The following is a 9826-nucleotide window of genomic DNA, read 5'->3' as shown; positions in this document are numbered from 1 at the left end:
CCAGTACTCCCCCTCTGCTGTGCACTCCAGTACTCCCCCTCTGCTGTGCGCTCCAGTACTCCCCTCTGCTGTGTACTCCAGTACTCCCCCTCTGCTGTGCGCCCCAGTACTCCCCCTCTGCTGTGCACTCCAGTACTCCCCCTCTGCTGTGTGCCCCAGTACTCCCCTCTGCTGGACCCTGTCTCCTTCCCGGCCTAGCGAGCTCTCCGAGGTCAGGCGGCTCACCATGTGTTTTTGCTTCATTACAGATACTCTCCTCAGGTGCTTTATGAGCCCTGCACTCAGGACATTGTCATGTTCCTCGTTGTGATGCTGTGCAACCAGAACTACATCCGAAACCCTTACCTAGTGGCCAAGCTGGTGGAGGTCATGTTTATGACCAACCCTTCTGTCCAGCCGAGAACTCAGAAGTTCTTTGAGATGATTGAGAACCATCCTCTCTCTACCAAATTGCTGGTGCCGTCCCTCATGAAGTTCTACACAGGTGGGTTTCAGAGTGGGCCTTGTGCTATGTGCTAATGTACTTGACCCAAGGTTGTTTCAGAGCAAACTTAAATCTAAATCTGTGACCTAGATTCACAAATAGATAAATAAATAATCCTGCCACCAAGGCTTTAACATCTGCTTATGTAAATCACTTCCTCGCCCCAGCTCAGAGCACAGGCTGTCGCATGCCTTCTCTCCCGGCCGGCCTCTGTGTGTACGGCCTTCCGTTGATTTACACTGTTTGTTGTTGTTAGTCCAAGCTGATGTTTTCATCTGAGTTGTTAACCTGGTTCATTTGCTGTTGAGTTTACAGTATCTGATATATAATACCATCCTGTGGCTGCCTTTTCAAAGAGAAGGAACAGGAGAGAGTTTGATATGCGCATTCTAGGTCATCCTTGACTGCCACAGCAAGTTTGAGGCTACCTTAAGCTTCTGAAAAGAAAAAAAAGGCAACAACAGAAAGTGGCTGGGCGGGGCTGGAGAGATGGCTCAGTGGTTAAGAGCACTGACTGTTCTTCCAAAGGTCCTGAGTTCAATTCCCAGCAGCCACATTGGTGGCTCACAACCATCTGTAATGGGATCTGATGCCCTCTTCTGGTGTGTCCGATGACAGCGTACTCAAATAAACAAACAAGCCTTTAAAATTTAAAAAAAAAAAAAATTTTTTTAAGAAAGTAGTTGGGCTTCACCCGAGCCAGTGAGCCGAGCATTCTGGGATCCTCCAGGAGTCTTCCCATATTCATCAGTGTGTTCCATTCACTGAGCTCCTGCCATTTGCTAGGTACTATCTGCTGTGCTCAGTTACACTTGGAAATGACAGGGTATGGCGAATGAGCTGTCTGGGCAGACTGTATTCCACACAAAATTTGACTTTTGAACTTTCCAGTTAATCTCTCCTCTAACAAAGGCTTCCAGTGGCTAATGGAAGTTCCTGGTTTGTGGGTTGATCGGAATCTGCCCTGCCTTCTCATCCTGTATAGAATCTGGTACTTTCTGGCCATACAGTCAAGTGTCTGGCATTTAGTAGACATTGCTGAGCTCTGCAGAGCATACAGCCTGTTGCTGTTGACGGGGGTGGCCAGTGTTCCCACTGCCTGTTTGGACTTGGGGTTAGCCATCTCTCCCACCTTGTAAGGGGCTCTGGGAATCTGCCTGCCTACTTCCCTTTGTCACTGTTACTTTGTGACATCCGGTAAGTTTCTCCCTCCCTTAGACTCTCCTATGACTGAAGTAAGCACTTGCTGACCTGAGTATTTTGATAACATTCTTTCTTTGGAGACAGTCCAGTGCACTGGCACACCTTTTGGGGAAGAAGGTCATGGTCTCCTAGCCATGTTTCAGGATAAGCTCGGCATAGTTAGGTACAAATGCCACCTTGTGTGTATTCAGAACAGGAGCGGTATCCATTGCAGCTTGGAGGCCAGCCTGATCTATATAAAGAATTCCGGGCCAGTCAGGAATACTTAGTGAGACCCTGTGTCAAAAACAACAACCCAAAAATTTACGGAACAATCTAAGTAACAGCCACATTCCACAGGAGGTATATATTAATATTAAAAAATAGATTTTTGTTGAATCTAATTAGTATTCGGTTGGTGGTCTGGACCTGTTACTGTAGTTTCAGAGAGAGAGGGAGGGGAGAGAGAGAGAGAGAGAAAGAGAGAGAGAGAGAGAGAAAGAAAGCACACACACTGGCGTGCCTGAGGAGCATGTGGGTGGATGTCATCCACCCTTTCTCTCTGTCATGGAGCACAGTGGCCTCTGGCCTGAGCCCTTCCATGGTCATGGGTAGATGACACCTTTCCTAATAATAGCTGCCACTTGTGGTCACTTGATCCGAATAGCTATGGAAAAGATGGGTACTATAAATACCTCCATTTTCTAAGTGAGGAAACTGGAGCTTAGAAAGGTCAGGACGCTTGCGGAAGGTTAAGGCCAGTGAGTGGCAGGTGCTCAGCAGCTGGACTCTAGCAAGTGTGCCCGGCTGCTCTGCTGGCCTTCGCCCTGCTGAAACTTCACAGTCTCCATGGCCTTCCCTGCACCCCACCAATATAGGACTTAGAGTTGTATATCCCAAGGTCAACTGCAGCAACCAGCATCTCTCAGGTCGTGGCACATAGGAGGTACTTATGCACAATCTTGTTTCGAAAATAAAGTTAGACTTCAAAATAAGAGGGTTTTAAATGAGTCCTAACAGTCTTCCTTAAGGAAGAATTCCTTAGGAATTCCTGAGGCTCCGAAGGCTGTGGCTACAAGACTTATTTCCAGGCCCCTTCCTCAGAGCTGGCTGGCTGCACAGAGGCAGGGCAGACTCCACCTCTAATTTAGCAGTGTTTGTGTTGGGCCTACTATGTGAGGACCCCAAGATCCCTCATGGAGGCAAACGTGGAAGAGTTGGGGACAGTAGATGGGAGAGAAAATGGGCTACTTCACAAAAGGTGCCCCATCTAGGCAGAGCTCTGTGGGATGGATGCAAACATGAGCATCAGTCAATCTCGGCTGAGGAGTGACAGAAAAGGCAGTGAGGTGGACCTGGAAGGTGGCAGCAGGAAGCCTTGTTCAAGCTGAGCGTGGTGGCGCATATCTTTAGTCCCAGTGGTCAGCAGGCTGAGTCAGGAGGATCAAGGCCAGCCTAGTCTACATGGATGTTCCAGGACAGGGTAAGGCTTATGAGATTAGCAAGAGTCAGGTCCATTTAAGGACTTGGGAATTGGAACCTGAGCAATATGATTTTGAGGGACATTTAGGAGCAAATAAAGCAGAAATGTGGGGAGAGGGGTACTGATGGGCACTGGATTACTACAGTCTTGGTTAATCTGGACCCCCGAGATCTCTCAAACACTGAACCACCAGACAGCATACACCAGCTGATATGAGGCCCCCAACACACATACAGTAGAGGACTTCCAGGTCTGTGTTCATTCAGAGATGAAGCATCCAACTCTCAAGAGTCTGGAGGCCCCTGGGAGTTTAGAGGGCAGGTGGGATGGGGTGGGGGCATCCACATGGAGACGTGGTGGGATGGGGAGGAGGTGTGGGATGTGCGGAGTAGTCCGAGGGTGGATGGGGAGGGGCGGGGAACGGAATATGGAGTGTAAAAAATGAATTACAAGTAAAATTTAAAAAAAAATGGAGTCACCCTTTCTCCTGTGTCTTCCGTCTGAGATACGGGCAGCACTTTCCCAGCCCTGTGTCCTGCCGTGTCACTGCATCTGGAAGGTCAGAGAGGATGTGTGTCTGAGTCCCTTTGTCTTTCTTCCTTAGATGTTGAGCATACCGGAGCCACCAGCGAGTTCTATGACAAATTCACAATTCGCTATCACATTAGCACTATTTTTAAAAGCCTTTGGCAAAATATAGCTCACCATGGCACCTTCATGGAGGAGTTCAAGTGAGTATTGGGGCCTGATGGCACAGCTTGCTCTCCGGCAGAGCACAGGTGGGAGGGGAGGCTGCTGAAAGCCGCCCAGCGGCTCATTGGGGCTGCTTTCTGTCTCTGCCTCTCTCAAGTAACCACAGGACACTGCTCAGTGTGGACACCTACGTGATTGTCTGCTTACTGTAGAGTTGTTGACACTGGGAGTGGCTTACATGGCAGAATGTTCTGGGAAAATATTTATGTGAAGTGGTTTTTGCATTTTCTCTGAATTCTATCCTATTAAATGCAGTTTTCTGACTGACTCAGGAACGTTAAGAACACATCCGAGGTTTAGAAGCACTTGGGTTAAGGTGGCCTCTTAATTTATTGACTGGGCTTATGTGCCAACCCAAGTTGGTAACTCTCCATGTGCAAGCTTGAAACTGCAGTGCCTGTGTAACCCTGCTCAGTAGCCATTTCTCTAAATTATTTGCAAGTCCTTAAGAAAGATGAGTGTGTGAACGTTGAACCCTTGCTTTATCCATCAAAGGAAGTTTAGTCCCACTGCATACCAGATCTTTCATCAGTCTAGCTGTCCTGTGTTCAGTTACTAGTCGGTGTTGCCGGCAACGTGAGCTGCATCTGTCCACACTGCTTTTTGAAAATGGAAGTCCTGGTGTCCCACCTTCCTGAGTCTGAGGCCTTCTGTTCCTGTTCATGTTCCCCTCTCTTCCCAGCATGGGCTTTCTACCCTTAGGTGCACCTGCTGGGGACACTGGGCCTTCTCTTTTTGCCAATTCTCTGTCAGTTTCAGAAGTTCCCAGTTCCCCAGTAAGTGCCTTCATTACAGCTCTCAGCAGGGTCTCCTTAGACTTGAAGCTTTGGGTCTATAACAAGAATTCCTATCTTCCTTTATTGATATTCTAGGACTAGTTTTTCTTCAGGTATCTTCTTTGTGTAAGAGACAGCTTCATCAGTAACCTCCATCTCCTGGGTTTGAGTAATTCTCGGTGCTGGGCGTCTTCCAGCCTGGAAGAGGCTTTCCTCTACTTAGAAACAACAGCTCTGTGCAGTGAACCTCTCCAGCAGGAAGAATTTTCGCATTTGCTGCTTTTCACAGTGTAACTATGTAAATAGTTGCCATGTATAAACTGCCAAGGAAGTCGGCTCAGGAAATTCTGGACTAGGTATCCGCTGGCTCCTACCAGCCCCACAGTGCTGGTCCAGCTGCCACTTGAGTGAGCTTGTGACAGTGAATGGGAAGAGCAGTGAGGCTGAGCTTGGTGGCGCCTGTCTGTCATCCCAGCTCTGTGATACTGAGGCAGGAGAGTAGTGAGACATCAGCCTGGGGTAGGAGGAAGACCTTTCTCAAAACCACCACCAAGGGAGTAACAAAATCAAGGGAGAGAGTTGATTGGCAGTCCTTAAACTCCAGCTCTATCATCTGCGACAGGATTAGCAATGTCACGGGGAGTTGGGTTGGTACCTGGGGAAGCTCACATTCTCTCTCAGTGCCCAGCCAGGTGTTCACCACACACTGTCTTGTTGCCTTTTCAGTTCTGGAAAGCAGTTCGTTCGGTATATCAATATGCTAATAAATGACACAACCTTTTTACTGGACGAAAGTCTGGAGTCTCTGAAGCGGATCCATGAAGTGCAAGAAGAGATGAAGAACAAAGAACAGTGGGACCAGCTGCCTCGGGTGAGAACCGCCTCTGCGCCTGTGTGGGCTCTGGACGGGCCGGGGAGGGGGAGGGACACTAGGTCAGACTTTCTGCTGGGGCCTTTCCTACCTGTAGGCGTCCGTCTGTAAAGTAACATTTCAGGTTTGAGATAGGAAGAGATGATGCTTCTTACAGGTTTTTATCTGAAGACTCGGGGCAGAGGGTGTGGCCCAGTGGTAGAGGCTTCCATAGCGTGCTTACAGTCCCCAGTGGTGCCTCAACCCGGGAAGAAAAGTTCACTCTCTGCTTGAGTTTCGGGCGAGAATGTTCCTTATTTTACTAAGACTGGCTATCAGGTCTCTCCTCAAAGCCAGATTCTCATTGCCAAAACCCGTCTCATCAGTTGAGAGCACTTCACTGTTCTTCCAGAAGACCCAGGTTCAGTTCCCAGCACCAACAGCGGGCAGCTCTCAGCGCCTGTGAATCAGCTCTGATGGTCTGATGCCTTCTGGCCTCATGGGACTCATGGGACTCCTTCACACACAGTGCACATAAACTCACTCATGCACACACACATTTTATATAAATATAAATGGATATATATGTGCAGATATATGTGTGTATATATATACATCACACACACACACACACATCATAGGGTTGAGGTAAAACTCAGGAGTAGAGCAGAAGCCTAACATGTGGGGAGACTCTGGATTCTAAAACCATCACCAAAGGATAGCTTAAATTCAAGAAATGAGAAGCCTTTTTTTCCCAGTGTGTCACGGGTACTTTGTCTGCCTTTTCATTTAAAGGCTGTTAGAGGAGTGTTTCATTGTATGTGCTGTGCCTCATGACTTGTATGGTAGCCAGGAAATAACTCTCAGACTTCTGTCTACTGGGCAGGAATTGGGTTTGCTCGCAAGGCCTCTGGAGGTGTCTGACGGTCACCTAGGACCCTAGTGGAGCTTTTTCTCTTCTGTTGATCTTGGTTTTTACTAGAAAACGTTGACGGGTTCCGTGAGAAATGCATGCTGTACCAGTGACAGTGCACTGCCCTCTCCTAACTCAGTGGAAGCCATTCAGCTGGTTCCTGGTAACCTGGGACGTCCCGACAACTCCTGGGAATGTCATCGTGGGTTTGGGTTAGCTCAGAATCAAAGCAGCTTTCCACAGGGTCCTGCCCCCATGGGGAGACCCTGGTGGGAAGTGGGGTGGTGCTGAGCTCGCTGTGAGGCAGTGTTGAAGTCCTGTGGTTGAGTTAAAAACATCTTCACTGTAGGACACTGAACATTTAAGGGGACTTTTTCTTAAGGCAGAGTCTCACCCCTGTGTGACACTGGTTCCCCTGGAATTAAGAGCTCCACTTGCCTCTGCCTTCTGATTGCTGGAGTTAAAGGTGTGTGGACCATAGCTCGGTTTGGGGGTGGGGGCGGGTCTCATCACAGGTATTCCTGCAGCTGTGATAAGAATTTCACATCCTGCTCCTTCCACAACATTCTGCATGGGCGTCCATGAATGCCTGGCTCTCCCTGTGGCCGTGGCCCCAAACCCTTGCCTCTGCTGCTGTTGAGATAATTGAAGTTTTCCAGTGGGTCCTGTGTTTTCTCCAACTGTCTCTCGTCCTGGACCCTGGGTTCATTTCTAAAACGTCTTCAACCATCCTTAATATGTTAGACATCTCTCCTATTCAGAAATGGCCAGTGTCCCATGCAGCCCCACCTAACTCTACCTCTGCTCCTGCCCCTGCCTCACCTGTTCTCCCTCCTGTGTTATTTAGACCAGCTAATCTCCTAGGAGTTGATTTCTGGGCCTGAAGCCCATTCTCTCTGTCACCATCAGGGCATTTACTTGAGACAAATACTATTGATTCTTCCCTTAATGGATTTTTTTTTTTAAAGCACAAGTTGTCTCTAAGGTCTATTCACAGACAGCTTTTCCTTGACCCTGAGGTTTCTGGCTGCCTTTCACTTCCTTATCCATCCCCCAGCCTCTGAGCAATGGTAGCTCCAGAGCTCAGTCCTCTGCTTCTAAGTATGCGCCGCCCCTGCCCTTGGGTAATTTCTCCGTGGGGCACTAACAGGATGCTGAAGCATATCTCTGTAAGAAACTGTTGCTCATTTCACCCCAGCAGTGTGTGTCTTCCTGTGTTTCAGTCTGTCCTATCTCCTTCATCCTCACCCTCCACCCCCAACCCTGCTCACACAGCCAAACACTCCTGCACCTTCCCTGATGCCTCTGCTTGAAGTCACTGCCAGGTGATCTCATCTTTTCCAGGGCTTTAAATATCTGTATTTTAAAGACTGCAAAATATGGCTGTCTGCTTAGAGCGCTCCTACCTGCAGGCCTGAGCAGTGTGGCCTGCTTTGCTTTGGCTGTGCCCTAATGGCCTCAGTCCTGACTTGTCCGCATTGTCCTTTAGGTCTCCTCTCTGAGTCACAATGACCTTAATCGATGGCAGCTTCTTCATTCTACCCATTTCCTGGTTGCCCGTGATTAGTCTGTGCCCCATCCCCCATCTAGACTGTCTTTATCTCCTTCAGTGGTGGGGCGCTCGGGTTCAGTCCCCAGTACCTTATCAACAGGATGGGGCAGGAAGGTCAGGAGGAGTGTGTGTGGCCTCTTCCTTCTCCTTCCAGGTCACCATTCTGCATTACCCTCATTGTTGCAGTAGCATACTCTTGGCCTCTCAGTCTCCACCCTCACCAGTGCACATAGCCAAGGGATGCCCTTTCTCACACAAAGGCTTGGTATCCTAGCAGGCATGTGCACTTTTCTGCCCTTAGCTCCTGACACCCTGACCCCCTCAGTCTATTCCCCCCTCCAGCTACTCCCCCCCATCTAATCCCCCCTCCAGCTACTCCCCTCTCCAGCAACCTTCCCCCTCCAGCTACTCCCCCACTGGCCTTTCCCACTTCCTCCTTGCATTCACGGCCCCTCTTCCCACAGTGCTGTTTACCCAGACTGAAAACCTGGCTGGGGCTTGCTGACCCCAACATCATTCTTGACCTGACTCTTCTCTCCCCAATTCCTTGTCAGCCTTTCTGTGTGTCTATTCAAGGGGTGTGATACTTTATTTTATTTTTTTTTAAAGATTTATTTATTTATTATATGTAAGTACACTGTAGCTGTCTTCAGACACACCAGAAGAGGGCGTCAGATCTCATTTCGGGTGGTTGTGAGCCACCATGTGGTTGCTGGGATTTGAACTCTGGACCTTCGGAAGAGCAGTCGGGTGCTCTTACCCACTGAGCCATCTCACCAGCCCTGTGATACTTTATTAAGCAAAGTCTCCAACAGAGTTGGGAGTTTCTGAGCCATTGCTGTGTTTCAGTCCCATGCCTAAGGACATACCATAGAGTAGGGAAATACAGCTCAGCATAGCCTCTAGCACCCTGAGGTGTTGTCTTCCCACTAAGATACCTGTGCTAAGGGGAGGGGAGCCAGAGCCTTGGCTACTGTGAAGGGAAGAATTCAAGACCAGCCACCCAGAAGCAACGTTAGTGAGGTTATTAAGATAAAGGACTTGATCTACATCCTTCAGATTCAAGCCCAAGCATTTTGAGAGAGGGGCTCTCTTAGGTGATTTTCTATTTTCAGTTGTGAGCCTTTAATCTTAGATGCTTTCAAAATGGAGATTTCATATGTGTGTCTGTGTGTGCATTTCTGTGACTTAAATTACAGTGCTATAATTTGAAAGGAATAAAGTTTAGTATTTAAAATTAAAATAAAATATATAAATGAAGGGCTGGAGAGAGGACTCAGGTTTGTTTCCCAGCAGCTGCATCCCAATTCCAGGAGATCTGACAGCCCTCTCAGGCCTCCTTGGGTACCAGGCATGCACGTGGTACTAACGTACATGTAAACAAAACAAAACACTCATACACATGAAAAATAAGATCTATGTATATCATGCGTACACACATGCACAAGGACTGGTTTGCTTATTTCTTATCCTAAAAGAATTTTGTTGTGTAAATGTAATTTTAACGTGATTTTATGAGGTTCATTGCTTAACTGTAAGGAGGGTGAGTGTCTTAGTCAGGGTTTCTATTCCTGCACAAACATTATGACCAAGAAGCAAGTTGGGGAGGAAAGGGTTTATTCGGCTTACACTTCCATACTGTTGTACGTCGCCAAGGAAGTCAGGACTGGAACTCAAGCAGGTAAGAAAGCAGGAGCTGATGCAGAGGCCATGGAGGGATGTTCTTTACTGGCTTGCTTCCTCTGGCTTGCTCAGCCTGCTCTCTTATAGAACCCAAGACTACCAGCCCAGAGATGGTCCCATCCACAAGGGGCCTTTCCCCTTGATCACTAA

At 48.3% G+C, this 9826-nt stretch overlaps 1 protein-coding gene across 2 annotated transcripts in view; it reads left to right on the top strand.

The window, feature by feature from the left end:
* Ube4b (ubiquitination factor E4B) overlaps nucleotides 1–9826 on the top strand; it is a 104670-nt gene that overhangs the window by 82903 nt on the left and 11941 nt on the right. For both annotated transcript variants that reach the window (XM_021161159.1, XM_029475722.1), the window contains 3 exons: nucleotides 249–484; nucleotides 3754–3880; nucleotides 5405–5549. In XM_021161159.1, the coding sequence (XP_021016818.1) occupies nucleotides 249–484; nucleotides 3754–3880; nucleotides 5405–5549 (508 nt within the window). The remainder of the gene's footprint in view (nucleotides 1–248; nucleotides 485–3753; nucleotides 3881–5404; nucleotides 5550–9826) is intronic.

Source organism: Mus caroli, chromosome 4 (genome assembly GCF_900094665.2).
Source record: "Mus caroli chromosome 4, CAROLI_EIJ_v1.1, whole genome shotgun sequence".
Lineage (NCBI taxonomy): Eukaryota > Metazoa > Chordata > Mammalia > Rodentia > Muridae > Mus > Mus caroli.
The sequence above is the reverse complement of the archived record's forward strand: the minus strand, read 5'-3'. Positions and strand labels throughout refer to the sequence as shown.